Source organism: Mobula birostris, chromosome 2, assembly GCF_030028105.1.
Source record: "Mobula birostris isolate sMobBir1 chromosome 2, sMobBir1.hap1, whole genome shotgun sequence".
NCBI lineage: Eukaryota > Metazoa > Chordata > Chondrichthyes > Myliobatiformes > Myliobatidae > Mobula > Mobula birostris.
Genome location: NC_092371.1, coordinates 217,655,592 through 217,678,187, shown reverse-complemented (window position 1 = coordinate 217,678,187; position 22,596 = coordinate 217,655,592). Strand labels below are relative to the sequence as shown.

Below are 22,596 nucleotides of genomic sequence, written 5' to 3'. Positions count from 1 at the left end.
GAACCCTCTCCAATATCAGTATATCCATTCTAAAATAAGGAGCCCAAAACTGCACACAAAACCCTTAAGTGCGGTCTCACGAGTGCCTTATAGAGCCTCAACATCATATCCCTGCTCTTATATTCTATACCTCTAGAAATGAATGCCAACATTGCATTCGCCTTCTTCACAACCAACTCAGCCTGGAGGTTAACCTTAAGGGTATCCTGCACAAGGACTCCCAAATCCCTTTGCATCTCTGCATTTTGAATTCTCTCCCCATTTAAATTATAGTCTGCACGTTCACTTCTTCCACCAAAGTGCATGACCATACACTTTCCAACATTGTATTTCATTTGCCACTTCTTTGCCCAATCCCCTAAACTATCTAAGTCTCTCTGCAGGCTCTCTGTTTCCTCAACATTACCTGCTCCTCCATTGGAAAATGTAGCCACAAATCCATTAACACTGTAGTCCAAATCATTGACATACATCGTAAAAAGCAGCAGTCCATTTATTAGAAGTATTGGAAATGGGAAGAAATTGCTGTTTAAGTTTTAGGGGCTGAGATACGCTTCTAAAAACAGGGTCACAATCCAGCTATTCCACTATCTATGAATAAACGGAGTTGTAAGTCACATGGATAACATTTGAATTGGGGTAAAGTACAGAACTGAACAAGATAGTGGTCTCTCAGTGTCACTAAATAGAATAGTTTTACCAAGTAGAGAATTTGAAACCTCTCACCAAGTTTTACATATAATTATAATGAACCAAACCAGTTATGAAAAAATTTATTTCATCATGTAAGCCAAACAGTTAAGAGTCAAAGAAAGTATTTGTGCCATGTGAGAAAGGTAACATTCCACTTGAAACTGGTAGAAAGCACTGCTTCTTCAGAGTTTCCTTTCAACTGTCTATTTCAAAAATAGACTTTGTGTTTATGAGTGGTGGGGTGGAGATACATTTCTACCAAAGGTGGTATAAGGTGCTCCTTCCCTCCACTAACCTGCAGGTCGCCCCTGGGCAAGCTGTAACACTTATTTAGCTGCCCAATCAGGGTCATGTGAAAACGTGGGTCGTATGAGCAGCTAGGTGCATATCACAAGTACTGGTTATGTGACCATTGACACCAGGCACACAATCTCTGAAGAGTATTGATAACGATTGGGGTCACCCGTCTTGTAAAGACACTGTCCGGAAGAAGGTAATGGCAAACACTTCTGTAGAAAAATTTGCCAAGAGTCAAAAGACCATGATCACTTACATCATACAGATAAAGATATTGATATTGATGATGACATTTTGTGATATTAGGGACATAGAAACATAGAAAATAGGTGCAGGAGTAGGCCATTCGGCCCTTCGAGCCTGCACCGCAATTTATTATGATCATGGCTGATCATCCATCTCAGAACCCTGCCCCAGCCTTCCCTCCATACCCCCTGATCCCCGTAGCCATAAGGGCCATATCTAACTCCCTCTTAAATATAGCCAGTGAACTGGCCTCAACTGTTTCCTGTGGCTGAGAATTCCACAGATTCACCACTCTCTGTGTGAAGAAGTTTTTCCTAATCTCGGTCCTAAAAGGCTTCCCCTTTATCCTCAAACTGTGACCCCTCGTTCTGGACTTCCCCAACATCGGGAACAATCTTCCTGCATCTAGCCTGTCCAATCCCTTTAGGATTTTATACGTTTCAATCAGATCTCCCCTCAATCTTCTAAATTCCAACGAGTACAAGCCCAGTTCATCCAGTCTTTCTTCATATGAAAGTCCTGCCATCCCAGGAATCAATCTGGTGAACCTTCTTTGTACTCCCTCTACGGCAAGGATGCCTTTCCTCAGATTAGGGGACCAAAACTGCACACAAAACTCCAGGTGTGGTCTCACCAAGGCCTTGTACAACTGCAGTAGTACCTCCCTGCTCCTGTACTCGAATCCTCTTGCTATAAATGCCAGCATACCATTCGTCTTTTTCACCGCCTGCTGTACCTGCATACCCACTTTCAATGACTGGTGTATAATGATACCCAGGTCTCGTTGCACCTCCCCTTTTCCTAATCGGCCACCATTCAGATAATAATCTGTTTTCCTATTTTTGCCACCAAAGTGGATAACTTCACATTTATCCACATTAAATTGCATCTGCCATGAATTTGCCCACTCACCCAACCTATCCAAGTCACCCTGCATCCTCTTAGCATCCTCCTCACAGCTAACACTGCCACCCAGCTTCGTGTCATCCGCAAACTTGGAGATGCTGCATTTAATTCCCTCATCCAAGTCATTAATATATATTGTAAACAACTGGGGTCCCAGCACTGAGCCTTGCAGTACCCCACTAGTCACCGCCTGCCATTCTGAAAAGGTCCCGTTTATTCTCACTCTTTGCTTCCTGTCTGCTAACCAACTCTCCACCCACACCAATACCTTACCCCCAATACCGTGTGCTTTAAGTTTGCACACTAATCTCCTGTGTGGGACCTTGTTTCTATGTTAATACGGGAGCTAACTTGCAGATGTGACAGGAGTTACTGTCCTTAATGGTAAAGCAGCATTAAGCTGAGTGCAGCATCTCAAGCCCTGATGACATTAAAGCAAAATACAGTAGACGTTGGAAATATGAAATAAAACACATGCTAGAAGTGTTCGGCAGTTCAAGTACAACAGATATGACACCCAATAGTTGTCAGAAATCATGTCATGGTGCTGAATTTCCTGTTCAAACATTCCAAATAATAGTTTCAGGGGTTACAGTAGAGATACTTATCTAGATCAGGTGTTCCCAACCTGAAGTCTGTGGACCTCTTACTTAATGACATTGGTCCATGGCATAAAAGGTTGGGAACAGCTGATCTAGATGAACCACTGCAAGTATGAATCTCAAGGCTCTAAACCATGGTCACATTTCCTTTGTATTATCTTCAAGTGGTCACAAACATTAATACAGAATTAATAGAAAATGCCATTTTATTGAAAATGAAATTCAAACTTAAATCAATGTTACAATCATGACAAAATGCCAGGTAAAAGATCTTGTGGGTTTTGTGTTACATAAACCACTACCTTAGCATTATTCCCTTTTAAGATGTAGCAAAGTGATTCATAATCAATGATGGCAATGGCTTGGAAACACAATGCATTTGTACAGTATACTCAGTGCAAAGCAATTATTAACTAACAGCAATAAAAAAGCTAGTATTTATATAAAAAGTAAAAAAAACTTAAAAGGCCGAAGTGCAAGTATACCATCGAAAACAAGATTGCAGATTGTTGTCTGTTTTACATAAACAAAAATATGAACAGATCAAAATGCGTGCTCATAGAGCTTTTCTTTGTGGAGCTCAACTATCTGTCTGGTAGTTGCATTAGAAAGCTCGGATTTCCGTTTTGTGTCTCACATCACAAACTATAAGAATACTAAATATGAACTGTGTGAAAAACTGTTTTTTAAAAAAAAAACCCTTTTGTGTTCTACAGAGATTCTAGGGTCAGCTATAACGTAACTAAATCAGAGTTGGACAAGCTTCACCTTGCTCCCTTTTCAATCACTTTAGTTAAAGCTTCCACCTGCCTTTCAATGTGCTGAAACTTGAAGAGTATTGTTCTCATAGCATTCAGCAATTATTTTAACAAATTTTAAGATGGCTTTCACTGGAAGCAAATAAACATGCAATTTTTAAACAGAGTCTATTTTTGCCAACAGTTCTGGCCAGTTACATTAATGGTGCAATTGTCAAATAGAAAAAAAGCTCAAATTCTTTTGACACAGCTATACTCATCAATTATTGGCGTGAACTGCTATACTCAGTAAATCTTTCAGCTTGTAGCTAGAATCAATGATTTTGCCTCCATAACAACAACTATCCAATTCTGGTATCTAGAGGAAATTGGATTCGGCTGTTCACCAACACACAACCAGGTATACTTCAATCTGGTGGTTTGATCTGCCCTGCTAGGCCTTCATTAATAACACTAATGAAATGGTAAAATATTGTTTCAAATTATGTAATTATTTCTCATCATCAACAGAAAAAGAAAAATGGAGAGATTAATACTCTAATATTCAGTACTATTGCCAAAACTTATGCTCAGTAAAAAATATATCATTTTTGCAATTTTGGATCTAAATGTAACATTTCAAGATTTGAACACTTGGAGATTAGTTGTAATTGCATGTTCCAAATGGTGTGATTTGAAGCTCTCTTCATTTTGTTTATTAATACCTTGAATTATCTAATACCACCACATAAACAGATCAAGTACTTGGCAATCTGATAATGTCAATTAACAAATGTATCTTTAAATCATCTCGGGTATCGCATAACCCCTTGATAAACTGGGGTATAGATATATGGCCATTGACAAAAAGTTAAGAAAGGATTTGAGGAAAGCTCTTTTAATTGTTTATTATGAAGGCCCCGGTTACAGTGCCTGAAAGGATCGCAGAGGCAGAAACTCTCATCGAACATAGAAGGAATCTTCATGAACATTTGATATGCTGTAGCCTACAGGACTACTGACTGAGGCTCGAGAACAAGGCTAATTTGTGTGTCCCTCTGCCTATTACATTTCCCTGATTCTCTGATAGTCCATGTTAAAAGTTGGTACCATTGAGAACTAACTTGTCAGAAACCCCAAAAAAATGTTCACATCTGCAGTGGAAAATCTGCTACTAATGAAAAAAATGATGTATACATTTTGCATGATGTCCAAAATGTATAGTAATTATTGCATAAGTCTGGTGGATACTGGATCTAGTTGGATGTGCTTTTGACTGTACAAAACCTTAAATTTTGTTCCAAAATTGCTGCCAGCAGCCCTACAATATCACATCCTAACAAAGAATGTTATTTAAAAAATCACTTTATATAAAAACACATATATAAATCTTTGAAAATCCACCTTAGCAATAAAAATTACATTAAACAAATAAAGTACCTTTTATTAAATAGGTAACAGCTTGCACTGGCAGTAGGATTTGATTGTTCAACCTCGAGTTGTGTAACCTGACACCTGCTTTTAGAAATGCTGCTGAAAACTATCGAACTCATTACCTGTACAGATATATAAATGTAGACTGGTGGTTTGCTTCAAGCTACCACTTGCAATAAATAATATCAATAAAGTTGTCCAGATTTAATGTAAATAGAACTTTGGGTCCACAAAAGCATGCTTCACACAAGAAAATGTTACAGTAAAAAAAAAGCTTGCTATCTCTAAATATTGAAAAATATTTGACATTTATTTAATACATAAAATGGTCTCAGAATAGAACGAAGCATTTGAAACTAAGGAAGCATTAGGATAAGATATTGCATTAATGTACCTCCTGTATTTTGTGCTTTATAAGTTACAAAGACAGAATACACATTTCCATGTGTAATCTTTTTAAGATTTATAGGTATGGCAATTTTAATATATCAAGTACCTGGGTTACTTTAATATATGGTAGGTTCCCCATACACAAAGCAGTTACATTAAAAGAAGTGAATCAATTTCAGTCTCACCTCAGCATGATAATAAAAGAAATAACATTCAGGCCTCAGGATACCCCTTGTGCTTTATGGCCAACGAAGCACTTCTGAAGTGCTAGTGAATCACAATGACTATGTTGTGTAATTTCTAGTAGTGCTTGAAAATAAACTTAATTTTGCTTAAAGTTGTATCATTAATACATCTTAAGGTAGCTGTAACTATATGAATTAAAGCAGACATTTAAGTGTTAACTACACTTTAATAATAACAACGGATGGTCTGAAGTTAGTTCCTGTGCATCTGGACAATGCTTCTGAGTCTGAAAACTAGATTAATTACCTCAAAGGTAACATCTCTGTCAAAATAACCATGTAACAAATAACAAGATATTCTTATTTAGAATATTAGCCACTATTCCATTACTCCTGATATCTAGGGCCTGCCGTATTTTTTAACTTGAATCATTTATTCATTTTTCTTTATTTGCAGGTTTTTCCTTTCTCATTGTTACCAGAGCCCGAGAAGGTAGGCTCTGGTGGGACACTGAGAAGTGTAGTACAGCAAAGGGTTCTGAGAATTACAGGTCCATAATTCATTGAAAGTGGCATCACAGGTAGATAGGGTTGTAAAGGAAGCTTTTGACCTTTATAAATCAAAGTACTGCATACAGGAGATGAGATGTTATTTTGAAGTTGTATAAGACATTGGTGAGGCTTAATTTGGAGTATTGTGTGCAGTTTTGGTCACCTACCTACAGGAAAGATGTAAACAAGGTTGAAAGTGCACAGAGAAAATTTACAGGGATGTTCCTGAGTCTGGGGGACCTGAGTTATAGGAAAGATTGAATAGGTTAGGACTGTATTCATTAGAATGTAGAAGATGGAGAGGAGATTTGATAGAGGCCTCTAAAATTTTGAGGGGAATAGATAAGGTAAATGCAAACATGTTGTTTCCATTGAGGTTGGGTGGGACTACAACCAGAGGTCATGGGTTAAGTGTGAAAGGTGACATATTTAAGGTGAACATGAGGGGAAACTTCTTCAGTCAGAAGTTCGTGAGGGTGTGGAATGAACTGCCAACACAAGTGGTTGTGAGCTTGATTGCAACATTTAAGAGAAGTTTGGACAAGTATATGAATGGTAGGGATATAAATGCGCATGCGCCGGTCGTGCATGCAGCCTGTTACAGCCGTTCCGATCGGATTCTTACTTTTTTCTTCTTACTTTGTAACTTATGTTATTTTTTGTTTTTTTTTCACGGTAACACGTCCAAGCTGTATCCTCTCTAACATGCTGGTAGAGAGAGTTTTATTTGGGTTTTTAGTGCTGGAAATATTTACATCCCATCACGTGGGACAGAAGCATGGTTGCATTGTTCATTCCAGGGACCAGCTGCTTGCGCTAATGTTGGCCGGTTTAGCAAGCAGAGCGGCGGACACCCCTGCTGAAACCTGGAGGAAAACACACAGAGGATGCAGAGGGGGATCACAAAGTCGAGGAAAGAGGACCGGGTCGAGACAACAGAGACTTATGGAGAAGAGGAGCTCGGTGGGTAATAAAATGGATGAGTTCATGGCGCTAGCCAGGCGTCAGAGAACATTTCGGGAGTGCAGTGTTATGTGTTTCACTGGAACGGGGCTGCACGTGGACATACCCGATCAAAACTTTTCCATGGACGGCTTCCAGACCGTTCCGGCTGACTGGAAGTCCACTGAGAGCGGTAAGCGTAAAGGAGTTGGGTGCTTACTGTTCTGGTTAACAACAGATGGTGCAATCTGCGCCATATTACGATCGAGGAACGTGTTTGTAGACCGGATATTGAACTTTTTACTGTTGGACTTCAGCCACATTCCACCAAGATTCAACACTTGGCGGCACGGGAGGTCATTCCTGCCTGTGGCCATCGAACTTGCAGCTCCTCCCGTGGAGGGTCAGACACCCTGAGCCAATAGACTGGTCCTGGACTTATTTTCCATCTGGCTTAGTTTGCATTTTGTTGTTTGATTGTTGGGGGTTTTTGTATTGCTATATTTATGCTCTATTCTTGGTTGGTGCAGCTGTAACAAAACCCAATTTCTCTCGGGATCAATAAAGTATATCTATCTATCTATCTATCTATATGGGGGGCTCTGGTCCAGTGCAGGTCGATGGGCGTAGGCAGTTTAAATGGGTTGACATGGACCAGATGGGCTCAAAGGCTTGTTCTGTGCTGTATGTCTCTATGTCTCTATGAGCCACATATATTTAACTTAAAAATTCATTGAAATTATGCCTAGATACTGTACAGTATATGTAATTTTATGTGGCGTGTATACAGCAACATTGTTCTCTATGTTTTATCACTCTTTCTAAAAAGAGCATCGAATCACCTTCGCTAACATGGACCAAGGAGGAAGATAAAGAGAACATAAAAAGTATTTTCTGCATTTTTGTTTTAGTTTTCATTGTTTAAAAGAAACAGTGACTCTAAAATCACAAATAAGAGAAAATCTGCAGATGCTGGAAATCCAAGCAACACACACAAAATGCTGGAGGAACTCAGCGGGCCAGGTAGCATCTGTGGAAAAGCAACAGTCAATGTTACCGGCCGAGACCCTTCATCAGGACTCTAAAATCATGTATTTTTAGCTGTAGGCATTAAACTGAGATATGGTTTTAATTCCCTGATGGAAGGTATTTTGAATTATGATTCCTTAGAAGCATTTAAGAGGGAATAATGTCAAGACTTCAATGTGAACTTTCAACTGCATTGATACTGTAAATTCTCATTGTTAGCACATTGATTTTTCAGCAAAATACTGGAAAATGTGAGTTAAATTTAGAGCAAATGCCAAAAGTAAGTTCTTATTCTATGGTTCCGAAAGTTTGTCATAGCCGAGGGGGGGGTTTGTAGGGATAAGCTCCCACCGCCAATTAAATGGTGTGCTTCTCAAATAGCCGCTGACAACCATGTCCAGCTCCTAGCCTTCACGTATGACTTAGCGAAGTGTGACTGGCAGAACTGTTTCAGCTGACAGGAGAAGGGGCAAAGGTGGGTTACTGGTGCCTTCAAACCAGTTGCTTTGGGCAGATGGGGCTCGTCAGCAATGGCTGGCAGCTTATTTAGGGGAAGGAAAATTCTGATCTCAAACTTCCACTGCCTCGCAGCTGTACACACTCATGGGGAAATCCATTGGTAGTAAACCTCAAGGAAAGATCCAGAGATGGAATACCTAAGGCAGTCCTACGTTGAGTTCAACGCTGACTAGCAATTCCTGCGACACCACTGGTGCCAATCAGTATCAGCCTCTTCTGAGAGGGTCAGCCTTCTGTTTAAGAAGCTGCTTGCTCTCCATATCATACTGTCCTGGCTTGTAGTCAGGTCAACCATGGATGTCGCTTTCTATTGGCTGACTGTGGACAACTAGGATGCAACAGTCATGGTCGACCTCAACCAATGGAAGGCTTCATTCTTATATTCATAAGCAGAGCTAGGCATATATAACTGGGAATAGAGCTGTTATACAGAAACATGTAGATATCCCTTTAACAAAACCCTCCAAACATATATTTCAACCAATATAAACTTTTCAATGTAATATTGCTGTTTGCTCCTCAAATAATTTTTCATTCTATAGCAAGATATATATATACACTGTACTCAATTGCCACCTTTAGGTAAATCTGTACACCTGCTCATTAATGCAATTATCTAATCAGTCAATCATGTTTCAGCAGACCTGGTCAAGAAGTTCAGTTGTTGTTCAGACCAAACATCAAAATGGTGAAGAAATGTGATCTAAGTGATTATGACCATAAAATGATTGTTGGTGCCAGACAGGGTGGTTTGAGTACCTCAGAAACTGCTGACCTGGGATTTTCACACACAACAGTCTCCAGACTTTATAGAGATCGGTATGAAAACCAAAAAACATCCAATGAGCAGCAGTTCTGTGGGCAAAAATGCTTTGTTAATAAGAGAGGTCAGAGGAGAATGGCCAGACTGGTTTAAGCTGACAGGAAGACAAGAATAACTCCAATAACCTCACATTGCAACAGTGATGCACAGAAGAGTATCTCTGAATGCACAATATGTCAGACATTGAAGTGGATGGGCTACATCAGCAGAAGACCACCCCTGTACCTCTAAGTGTATGTCGATTTTAAGGGAAATTGATTGAAATGAAATAGGTGACAAATAAGTAAGTACTCTCAAAGTTACAGGCATGAACTACCAAGAGTGTCCCAACTTCCACCAAGCTTCCATCGTTAAGTATGCACAGGTATTTAATTATTACAATATTTTATGATTCTAATTTCATAGGAAAATACCATTTAATTAAAGTAACCCATTTGAGCTTGAATGTTATGATATTATTAACTATTGCCCTTCTTCCTCAAGTACACAGACAACTATAGATACAATAGGATAATGATGCCAAAGTAGACATTATCATTTTAATGTCTGTATGTCAACATCAAGGAATCATTCAATTAATGAGTAAACAATATTCAAATGAAACAATATAGTGGAATAAAATTGCTCCAAGTAAGATGGGATGAACCCTCCTTTGAAATTGAAAAGCAATTTTGTGGTATGTATAAAACCATTTCAAGAAAACAGAAAGTCATCTTGAAATCTGTAGTAAACATTCAGTAAACAGAAATGCTTACATAAAGATCATAAAACCAACTTCTCTCTATTTACATTTAACGGGTGTTCCTCAAGAAATGTATTAGGAAAAGAAAAATTCTGCCCCTTTATGCATAGTTAAACTAAATGCATACATTTACTTTTCATATACTTCTACTCTAATTGTGAGCCAATTTTCCTTATAAAAAGAAACATTAAAGTGGGCAGTTGTATTTTCCAGGACTTTTCATCTTCAAGCTTAGAGTCCTTCTTTATAGCCACTTTTTTTTTTGCTACTTTCAACATTGTTTCAGTAATTACTACAATTTGCACTCTGCCACTTCTTGGAAGGCCCATCTTTATCAAAGAATGTTTCCTTTGCTGTGCAATCAGGACTTCTTCATGTACACTATTTGGACAAGATGTTAAGTTCATTCAGTTTGGGTGGGGTTTGGGGGGGGGTGCTTAAAATAGCCAAAGTCATGTGCATATGTTGAACTGTACAGCAACATCCTGAGTTCTGTACTAGTTCTTTCACTAAGCAGTCATATCTTAAGGTTTTCTTCCAGTTAAAAACTGTACATTAGGCACTGTTTAAATAATTATGTTCTTTTCAAAGCTGCTGTTCTGTTTTCTTGTTGAATCAAAGAGTCAGTATGGTCTCCAAACAGATTCATCAATCCTTCCAGTGGAAGTCAACACAGTGGGAGAATTGCTATGACTACCGTTGGCATCAACACCTTCATTTTGGTTGGGCAGGTTCGGATTGAGAAGTGTACTGCCAGTTGATGCGCTGGTGCAAGGTGGCAGCATTCTGGAGGGCGAGCGTTCTCCCCCTGCCACCATGGAGAATTGGTAAGATCCAGATGAGGTGCCATAGTAGAGATAGGGCGCACTGCTGGTTTGGAAGTGTCCACTTTGGTTTGGGGATGAGCCAGGATAAGGTGGTGGCAAGTAAGTATGATAGTGTGTGGCTGCAGACATACCTAGAGACATGCCAGTTGTAACTGGAGTTGGTGTGTAGGTGAAGGTGGCTGGGTAGTGCATTCGAGGATTGGAGAAACGGCTTTCCGTGAGCGAAGAAAGCCCAAACTGCCGGGGATCTGAGAAGGGACCAAGATCTGTTGCACCTGTAAAAGAAAAATAACAGAGAAGAGATATATCATACCTTTACAATATATATTAATGATTTAGATGAGGGAATTAAAAGTAACATTAGCAAATTTGCCGATGACACAAAGCTGGGTGGCAGTGTGAAATGTGAGGAGGATGTTATGAGAATGCTAGGTGACTTGGACAGGCTGGGTGAGTGGGCAGATGCATGGCAGATGCAGTTTAATGTGGATAAATGTGAGGTTATCCACTTTGGTGGTAAGAACGGGAAGGCAGACTATTATCTAAATGGAGTCAAGTTAGGAAAAGGGGAAGCACAACGAGATCTAGGTGTTCTTGTACATCAGTCACTGAAAGCAAGCATGCAAGTACAGCAGGCAGTGAAGAAAGTTAATGGCATGCTGGCCTTCATAACAAGGGGAATTGAGTATAAGAGCAAAGAGGTCCTTCTGCAGCTGTACAGGGCCCTGGTGAGACCACACCTGGAGTACTGTGTGCAGTTTTGGTCTCCAAATTTGAGGAAGGACATTCTTGCTATTGAGGGATTAATAGGTTAATTCCCGGGATGGAGGGACTGTCATAAGTCGAAAGATTGGAGCGACTGGGCTTGTATACTCTGGAATTTAGAAGGCTGAGAGTTGATCTCATTGAAACATTTAAGATTATTAAGGGATTGGACACGCTGGAGGCAGAAAGCATGTTCCCGCTGATGGGTAAGTCCAGAACCAGAGGCCACAGTTTAAGAATTAGGGGTAGGCCATTTAGAATGGAGTTGAGGAAAATATTTTTCACCCAGAGAGTGGTGGATATATGGAATGCTCTGCCCCAGAAGGCTGTGAAGGCCAAGTCTCTGGATGCTTTCAAAAAAGAGGTGGATAGAGCTCTTAAAGATAGCGGAATCAAAGGTTATGGGGATAAGGCAGGAACTGGATACTGATTGTGGATGATCAGTCATGATCACAGTGAATGGCGGTGCTGGCTCGAAGGGCCGAATGGCCTACTCCTGTACCTATTGTCTATTGTCTCACAAAACGTACGAAGAGGCAACAGAGTTTGATGAGAAACATTACCGAACTGTGTTCATGTGTTGCAGTGTTGTTGTAATTTATTGATTTAGAGATACAGCAGAGAACAGGCCTTTCCAGCCCAACTAGCTGCACCACCCAGTTATCCAGTAACTATAGGCCTGTTTACATTGACCGATTAACTTATTAACTGGTACAGCTTTGGAGCGTGGGAGGAAACCAGAGCACCCGGATAAAACCCACGTGGTCACAGGGAGAGCATAGAAACTTCTTACAGACAGCGTTGGAATTGAACTCCAAACTCTGACAACCTGGGAAGTAGTAACATTGCCCTAACCGCGACACTACCCTAGCTCTCAATTCATTGTATCATTTACTTTGCTGACATTGCGAGAAAAGAACAATTCTCGCTAATAACTACCAGACTTAACATAGTCACACTGGCATCGTTTGCATTCCTGCAGTTGATCTCTGTACATTCTACTCTGTCTTATCACCCTGAGGATAAGGTACAATTTATTGAACTGGTGGCAATGTGCTGGTCATGGGACTTACTTAGCTAATAAAATCTCCTTGTCAGAAGTTAAGAATTTTTCAAATGTTTACATTACCACCCGCAAATCTGAGGATTATCATTTGATAAATTTACGATTAAATCGAATTTCCTAATCTTCAGTGTAAAGCTCACAACTGCATGGTTCTGCTGTTGCATAATATCTGGTGGATGACATTGCTGGTGACAAGTTCCTCAGAATGGACAAAATAATGAACTAATAAGGTACTAATCTCAATCTGTGGTTGAGATCAAGATTATACACAGTACAAACTTCAAACTCACAAATTATGATATCACCTGACCTGGATTTCCTGTATTGAATTTATAATTTCCTCAATTGATCTTTCGTGTGCTTTATATTGGCATATTTTTAAAATTATTATGCAAATATATCAAATGATATTAATGTTGTGAGTTCATATGTAATGGAGAAGTAACAGATTTTATAATCATTATACATTTTCGTATTTCTCATACAAAGCTATTGTTGGCCCACTACCACTTATGGAGCTAATATTATCATTTGCAATGCTGGGCGCACATTTGTCAGATTTTGAGTACTGACCATGAATGAGGCTCAAATTCTTGAGCAGTAATATGTAATTCAATGAGAATATGTCTGATTAAATTCCAGGGCATTCGTGATTTATGCAACGCTATGGACTTTGGAATAAAAAAACAACAAAAATCCATTTTTTAAGAAGTAGTCTCTTCCTCATTGCACCCTGCTAAAAATAATCCAATATATGTATACAAATCTACCTTTTGTTCTTTATGGTAAATGCAAAATAAATGTAAAAGATTTACACCCTTGTTTATAAATTGCAGGCACATTGATTCTGAACCATAAGACCATAAGACAAAGGAGCAGAAGTAGGCCATTCGGCCCATCGAGTCTGCTCCGCCATTTTATCATGAGCTGATCCATTCTCCTATTTAGTCCCACTCCCCCGCCTTCTCACCATAACCTTTGATGCCCTGGCTACTCAGGTACCTATCAATCTCTGCCTTAAATACACCCAATGACTTAGCCTCCACTGCTGCCCATAGATAATTCCATAGATTCACCACCCTCTGACTAAAAAACTTTCTTCGCAACCAATGAAGTATCAAGTAGAAATCACAGATATATTAGTTCTACTTCTGAATCTTTCTCTAATCAACTGGGGGGGGGGAGTGTGACACAACAAGGAGCATACAGGGTACTAATGTCTGTGTACTTCATTAGAAGGGGAAAGATGCATCAGGTATCAATATAGCAAAACCTTTCCTAAGGGGAATCTGCTGGAATAAAATAAACAGTATATGATGCCCACAGTTCTGGTTAAACAGAAGTTTGGTAAACATCTTAAAACTATTTTCAACTACATTTTTTCTGGATGGAGTACAGTTCTTTTTATACAGTAATTAATATAAGTGATTTGCTGAAGCACATTCCTGAAGCAGTTTTAAAGGAAGTTTGCACATAAAACTGGATGGAATGCATCACTATGTATTATTTTGTGCCTAAACAACAGCAGATATCTTAGGTATGAAATGCAATTCTTCCTTCAGTATGTCTGGTATGCCTATTCTCAGCATTCTTTCAGTTAGGGGGTATGGGGTGTGACCAGTCATGCTTACTAACATCCCTCCTACACACTGCCCTGTAATCAAACCTTCACTGAGATTAGGTGCCAACAGTTTTAACTTCAGGCGAAGAAGGGAGTCATACTAACTACTGAAATGAACTTCAGTATCGTATGTGCATTAATAGAAGTAGGAAGGGTGTTTGAGAGAAGAAATATGTTAACAGCTCATGTCAGGCATGTTGTCTTCCACCCCACAATTTATCTGACACTTAATATGAGCTTTTCTACCATGTTCTCGGCAACATGAACCAGTATTAATATTCACTAAGGCTGCATGAATGCCAAAGTTCTCCAAACAGGGTTAACTCCAGAAGTAGTCATATGAGAACTTAAGTGTTTAGCAGCCCATCGGGCTATTAACTCATTTTAACTTTCACACCCCATAACTTTAAACATGCCAAAACTACCAACAGCACAAATCAATTTTGACCTGTTTTTTCCCTAACACAGCTGATAGGACGGACTGTGCTCTTTTCAAAGATAAAAAGGACTATTGACAAAAACTGCCATTTCTCTTTAAAATGTATTACAGCTCTGAATTTTGTCCAAGTTTACATCCAAGGATGGTTTAACTCAGCCTTCTCAATTATCCAAAATGTAGTTTTAGCTAACTACTTAACATCAAATATATGCCGTATGGCTAGTTTCCACATTATTTCAAAGAAGCTTCAATAACTAACCCTTTCACGTTTAACCAAGCTTTCAGTTCTTATGAATACTTGAGGCTGGAGAGAGTGACTGGTGTCTAGAGGGAATGAAGCAGCAACAGACTAAAAAAAAACAACAGAGGCAACAAATTCCCGACTGTACTCTTTCCATTGATTTATTTCCTCTCAAATAGTGAACTTCAAAGCTGACCAAGGGAGGTGCCCTGGAATTCTTAACACCTTTCCCTAAACCAGGGGTTCCCAACCTGGTGCTCACGGACCTCTCGGTTAACGGTCGGGGTCCATGGCATGAAAAAGTTGGGAAACCATGCCCTGAACTCTCCCACAAGTGATACTAACTGCCATCAAAATAATGTTACAATTCCCCATACGAATGCTACCTCCTACTTCCCACTATCTCCCCCCCCCATTTAAGATGGTCCCTAAAAGCTATCTCCTTGACCAATCTCTGAGTCACTTCTTCCAATATGTGTAATTTTTTCAAATTGTGCTTGATTATTTTTCCATGAGCTACCTTGGAACATCTCATTACATTGAAGATGTTACAAACATAGAAACTATTGTTGTTAAGGTAGCTGACTTTGCATACACAGACATCCCACCCTGCAAAAACTCATTTCAGGGAGGTAGCACCATCAATTTGTGGGAGACTTCCGGGAGAGGTGGGATGTCTGCAATAGAGTAGCTCCTTAGCAGCTGGCCAGCTAGTTTAAATAACGTTAGCTATGCTAATGAACGAACGACACCTGTTAAACTCACCTCAACATGTCTTTTACAGTCTTAACCCACCATGGGCAATAGAAAAGTCATTGTTGCAAACAGAGCGGCGAGAAACACTGTCATTATTTTGACCCCTATTAGGCAGGGGTACACTTTAGTGTAGTCTGGGGTGATGTACGTTTTATATATTTTTTTGGAACACTCCACAATGGTGCGCTCTCGCTCTCTCTCTCTCGTGGTCACTCATGCGCTCTCAAGCACTCACTTGCTTTCTCTCTCGCTCGCTCTCTCTCTCTCTCCCTCTCTCGCTTGCTTTCTCGCTCGCTCGCTCGCGCTCTCTCTCGTGGTTGCTCTCGCGCTCTCTCTTGCTTTTCTCTCGCTCACTCTCAAAAAAATTGATTTCCGTGATATTGTATATAATTTGTGGGCATCAGGGAGCCACTATCAATATGCGGGAGACTCCCAGAAGTTCCGGGAGAGGTGGGATGTCTGCATACAGTATGACTAGCATTGAAATTGTTCTGGGCCAGACAGCTGACTTAAAATTCACAGGACGTACTTCTACTGAAACGTTATGAAATCAGTCATGTAAGGAAAACTTTAATCAAGATTATTATGTCACACTGTAAAATGATTAGCAGATACATCAATATTAAAAAAATACTTTTGCAGTCTTTTTAAAATTCATTCTTCAAAGAGCCATGTGTTTAAGAAGCCCACACAAGTTGTACCAAGCACTCACATGATCAGGACATTACTGCCCTGGACCTGTTTCTCAGCTACGTTCTCTGAAATGCTTCCAGTGAGTGCGTGAGTTGGGACCCCTTCAGAGGGAATAGAATGAATCGGAAAGGCATATGGAAACGTTTTCATTGAACTGTTTCCATGAAATTTTTAATGAGCCAAAGCCCTTAGATGTGGTTCAATGCCTTAAATTAGCAAAATAATAATGACAAATCCTCTTTCCCTTTCAATCCATATTCTGCTTTAAAAAATTAAAAGGGTCTAATTGCTTGTGTTTCAAACACAGAAAGACATTAAAACAAAACTTTTCTCCTAAAAATAGCAAAAGTGTTTTCTTCATATTTCATTCCAAATCGATAGTCTTTCACCCAGCCAGATTGTCTCCTAGAGGCAACATAATGTAATTTTTTATCTGTATGCAGGTGAGAGAGTTCAAAACGTAATGATATGACTGGTCAATCAAAACTGCTGTTATAAATTATTCATTTTGCCAAAACTGAAGCAAAATGCCCCCAGAGCACAACCCAATGTTAAGAGTATGTTCTACAGAGGTGGAATTACAAATGATCCAAATTTAAAATAATGCATTCTGTCAGAGAATGATTCTATTCAGATCAATATATTTGCTTATTCAAATTTATTTGCATTTATATTTTGGAGGAGCGTAGGACAATTTTAAGAAACAAATTCAAGGGGAGCAAGTGGCTGGTTTCCTAGTAAATGATAAGTAAGCTGTTCTAACTTGTAAGTTCCCACACTTGTGATCAGGCATTCATCAATTTGACATTCCAACATGACAAGGGGTTGGAGAGTTTTCTTGAAGTTCATTGTCTTTCCTTTCTGTTAGATCATAAGACATAGGAGTAGAATTGGGTCATTTGGTCCATTGAGTCTGCTCCACCATTCCAACATGGCTGACCTATTACCCTCTCAACCTCATTCTCCTGCCTCCTCCCCATAATTTTTGACACCTTACTAATCAAGGGCCTATCAAATGCTGCTTTAAATATACCCAATGGCCTATCCATCCCCAATGCCATCCATGGAAACTAATACAATGGATGCACTTCCCTCTGGCTAAAGAAATTCATTTCCATCTCTGTTCGAAATGGACCTCCCTCTATTCTCAGGCTGTCCCCTCTGGTCCCCACTACAGGAAACATCCTCTCCAATTCCACTCTACCTAGGCCTTTCAATATCTGTTAAGTCTCAATGAGACTACCCTGTCCCCCCACCCCATTCTTCTTCTGTTGGTCAACTGAGGAGTAATACTGGCACAGAAAGATGTTCAAAAAGCCCACTTCACACTTGTCTGATCTGCAGGCCGAGATTTTAGACAGTGGAGAAAAGCGACTGAGAGGGAATAAAATACATTCCCTGTCAGCAGTCGAGCTAATTACCTCAGAAAATCTCGGGTTTTGTTTGCAGAAAAAGCAAAGTCAAATTGCAGCTAAATTTCTATCAGTTCCTTTAAAAGGACTGACTAATTTCACAATGTTGTCCTTCTTGATTACCACAATTATTTTGAAATCTTAAAGTCAGAATAATGTTACCATATGTGAAAGGAAAATGTGCTGATATAATTTCCCTATTACTTTATATAGTTAGTTAAAAGCATACACACACTTCTGACTTCAAAGTATACCCCTCAGCTTTCCTTGTCTGTAGCAGTGAGGGCAATCGTTCTACAGTATGTGAGAGGAAGCTGAGCAACTCACAGGGGTAGATGGCACCAGGCATTAATAAATCATTAATCCATGAAAGCGGTGGGGGAACATTTTGAGAAACGCCAGGTTAAACATTCATTTTATCTATCAAACGTATAAACACATGTTTTTTTGGCTGAAGGAAATCATCAGCCCTACTAAAATGGGTTTGGTTGATAGTTGTTCAGCAGACTGTGTGTTGCCTGTTGACTGGATTTTGACTTCCCACTTGTAGCCAAATGCTGATTGCCACCACTCCTATCTTTAAGAAATATTTAAAACTATTTGTGTGTGGCCTTCTGATCCCCCAAATGGGGTAAGTACAGCAGCCAGGATACAGATTAAAGGGCTACCTTCTGAATTTCTGGGAGATTTCTCAGGAGAAGTGAGCAGATGTAAAATGAAGGGTATTGCTGGGGGAACTCAGCAGGTCAGGCAGCATCAATGGAGAGGAGTAAACAGTCAATGTTTTCGGCAGAGACCCATCATCAGGATTGGAAAGGAAGAGGGAAGAAGTTGGGAGGGGGAAGGGTTACAAGCTGGCAGGTGAGAGGTGAAGCCAGGTAAAGAAGGTAAATGGGTGTGGAAGGGGAGATAAAGGGGGAAGCTGGGAGGTGATAGGTGGAAACGATACAGGGCTGAAGAAGAAGGAATCTGATTGGAGAAGACAGTGAACTATGTGAAGCTCCTTCAATAATTCCAAAATTCCAATAATTCAGTAGGGTAAATACTGAAAGGCTTTTATTCGCAGTAAGACGTGATCTCCATGCTGAGTGTCTGCCCTTGGTCTGAGGGGGAGGAGCAGGGCGAAAACGCCTTTATTCAGGGCTCTGTAGGAGGAGCCACAGGGGCAGTCAGCAGAGGGGCGTGTCCAGACAGTTAACTCAGTTACAACATATATATATGGTCTACCACACTATGGGAGAAAGGGAAGGAGAAGGGATACCAGAGGAGTGGTGAGTAGGTAAAGAGAAGAGAAAAGTTAAGAGGGGTGCCAGAATGGGGAATATAAACAGAGAGAAGGGGGGGAAGTTACCAGGTTAAAGAAACCAATGTTCATACTGTCTGGTTGGAGGCTACCCAGATGGAATATGAGATGTTGCTCCTCCACCCTGAATTTGGCCTCATCTTGACAACAGAGGAGGCGTAGACTGACATGTCAGAATGGGAGTGGGAAATCGAATTGAAATGGGTAGCCAATGGGAAAGTCCGCCTTTTGGACAGAGCAAAGATGCTCAAATACTATTACTGTGGGACCCAAAAAGATGGACCATAACCATCCAATAACCTTCAACGATGATTAGATCCTCCAGCTTGCTAAGTTACTGAATGAAATCCAGGCTAGGCCAGAAGGGATTGGAGAGCAGCAATAATAACTCCCTTCCTGGCCATTACCCAATCTGGCAGAGGACCGGGAGCAAGACAACTACCCACCATCAGAAAAATAAACTCCAGAAATTTTTATTTGTGATTCTAATACAGAATTGGTTGACTAAAAGAATGTAAAGCAATAATACTGTCAACAGCCTTGAGTATTTTAATTTCCTCTTTGCATTACATTTTCAATAGGATTTATTAAAACGAGTGTTTGTAAATGCCATTATAGATTCTTTACAACCAACATTAGATTAAAATATCAAGATTGAGTTCTATGAGTAAATCAGATCATTGTTAATCTTGAAACTTATCATAGTTTTTTATCTGGCAAACAGTAATGCTCCAATGGATACTTCAATTAACTTTCAAAATTGCTGAATTCTTGGCAGTTCAGTAGTTAATGCAAACAATTTTTTACTTGAGCTGTGTGTCCATGCCTTTCTCTCCTTAACAAATACCCTCAGAAATCTGGACAAACATTAATCTTGTTCAGTTTCAGTATTTTAAGTATTCAGAAGACACTTAGTTCAAGAAATTGCTACCTACTAGAATTCATAATAATGGTCTTGACAGGCGACATTAAATAAAAGCAAGGAGATGATGCAAGTTTAATGATTACCTTCAGCCTTTATTTCAGATAATAAGAGAAAGCATAATAAAGACTGTCTGGTTAAAACTTAAATAGATTTTATGGGAGGAGCAAATATTACATGGTTCTCATTGTTCTTAACCCTTCCCTCAGTTTTCTCTGATGGATGCCTATAGGCAAGAAAAATGTTTATAAAATGTAGCCAAGCAGACAACTAAAACTATACAACCTGATGGCATGAAAAACAACACCTTATATTCCGCCTGGGTAGCCTCCAACCTGATGGCATGAACACTGACTTCTCTAACTTCTGCTAATGCCCCACCTCCCCCTCGTACCCCATCCGTTATTTATTTATATACACATATTCTTTCTCTCTCTCTCTCTCCTTTTTCTCCCTCTGTCCCTCTGACTATACCCTTGCCCATCCTCTGGGTCCCCCCCCCCCCCCCGCCGTCTTTCTTCCCGGACATCCTGTCCCATGATCCTCTCGTATCCCTTTTGCCAATCACCTGTCCAGCTCTTGGCTCCATCCCTCCCCCTCCTGTCTTCTCCTATCCTTTTGGATCTCCCCCTCCCCCTCCCACTTTCAAATCTCTTACTTGCTCTTCCTTCAGTTAGTCCTGACGAAGGGTCTCGGCCCAAAATATCGACTGTACCTCTTCCTAGAGATGCTGCCTGGCCTGCTGTGTTCACCAGCAACTTTGATGTGTGTTGCTTAAATTTCCAGCATCTGCAGAATTCCTCGTGTTTGCGAATTAAAACTATTTCTCCATTTAAAATAAAATAACAATTAGCGTGTTGGGATATACCCTCCTTTTACTGGGGTGAGGCGGGGGGTGGGGAAGCGACTGGGACTTCTGCCAAATATATCCTTTATGGATATCAGGCAGTTTCATTGCTGGATTCCTGTCTGTAAAGGGAATCCTGACCAATTTCCAGTTGAAATAGGAAATGCTCACTGTCTCTGACAACTGGAGTATTGGTGTTTGCTGAAGTAATGCTCTGGCTGGTCCAGTGGATTTTGTCTTAAAATTAATACTCTACCATGGATATTACCGGGACAATATTCGCCAGTGAACTCTGTATATGGGAACTTGAAAGGACAAGGAAGTTACAGAAATTTTTTTATCAATATTATGACACAGGTGTAAGATGTATGACTAAAAGTGAGCAATTTTTCCTTGTGAAAAGAGAACATGTGATCTCCTCCCCTCTAAGTGACCTGTGTTGCCCCTTTACTGCTTGCTGTGTAGCACACATTTTATTTGGGGATTCTCTAATGCTCCTGATGCCTAGATTTCTCTCCTGCATTTGACATCTGACACCTCTGATGCCCCATTGTAACTCTGACTACTTTGTTAGATCCTGAATTCTGTGAATTTCAGCATTCAAAAGTTCCAAATAAATTTATTATGTAAGTATGTATATGTCGCTATATACTACTTTAAGATTTGTTTTCTTGCAGAAATAGACAGGAAAATAATGAAATGCAATAGAATTTATAAAATAAACTATAAATAAAAACTAACAGTCGTGTGGATAAGGTGGTGAAGAAAGCTTTTGGTATGCTGGCCTTTATAAATCAGAGCATTGAGTATAGGAGTTGGGATGTAATGTTAAAATTGTACAAGGCATTGGTGAGGCCAAATTTGGAGTATTGTGTACAGCTCTGGTCACCGAATTATAGGAAAGATGTCAACAAAATAGAGAGAGTACAGAGGAGATTTACTAGAATGTTACCTGGGTTTCAGCACCTAAGTTACAGAGAAAGGTTGAACAAGTTAGGTCTTTATTCTTTGCAGCGTAGGGGGTTGAGGGGGGACTTGATAGAGGTATTTAAAATTATGAGAGGGATAGATAGAGTTGACGTGGATAGGCTTTTTCCATTGAGAGTGGTGGAGACTCAAACAAGAGGACAAAAGTTGAGAGTTAAGGGGTAAAAGTTTAGAGGTAACACAAGGGGGAACTTCTTTACTCAGAGAGTGGTAGCTGTGTGGAACGAGCTTCCAGTAGAAGTGGTGGAGGCAGGTTCAATTTTGTCATTTAAAAAAAATTGGATAAGTATATGATCAGGAAAGGAATGGAGGGTTATGGGCTGAGTGCAGGTAGGTGGGACTAGGTGAGAGTAAGCGTTCTGTACGGACTAGAAGGGCCGAGACGGCCTGTTTCTGTGCTGTAATTGTTATATAGTTTATATGTAGTTATTGGATATATCTAAAGCAGAGGTTGATAGATTCTTAATTGGTAAGGGTGCCAAAGGTTATGAGGAGAAAGCCAGTGAAAGGGATAGGGAAAGAAAATAAATCAGCTATGACCGAATGGCAGAGCAGGCCCGACGTATTAAATGGCCTAATTCTGCTCCTATGTCTCACTGTTTTATGAATGAAAAATAGTT

The 22,596-nt window shown here is 39.9% G+C and overlaps 1 protein-coding gene across 4 annotated transcripts in view; it reads right to left on the bottom strand.

Moving 5' to 3' along the window:
- runx2a (RUNX family transcription factor 2a) overlaps positions 1-22,596 on the bottom strand; it is a 238,631-nt gene that overhangs the window by 59,861 nt on the left and 156,174 nt on the right. For 3 of the 4 annotated variants that reach the window (XM_072251457.1, XM_072251455.1, XM_072251456.1), the window contains one exon: positions 2,933-11,199. The exons of the other annotated variant lie outside the window; for it this stretch is intronic. In XM_072251457.1, coding sequence (XP_072107558.1) covers positions 10,721-11,199 — 479 coding nt within the window. In that variant the 3' untranslated portion in view covers positions 2,933-10,720. Of the gene's footprint in view, positions 1-2,932; positions 11,200-22,596 lie in introns of those variants that run through there. 4 annotated transcript variants of the gene reach the window in all.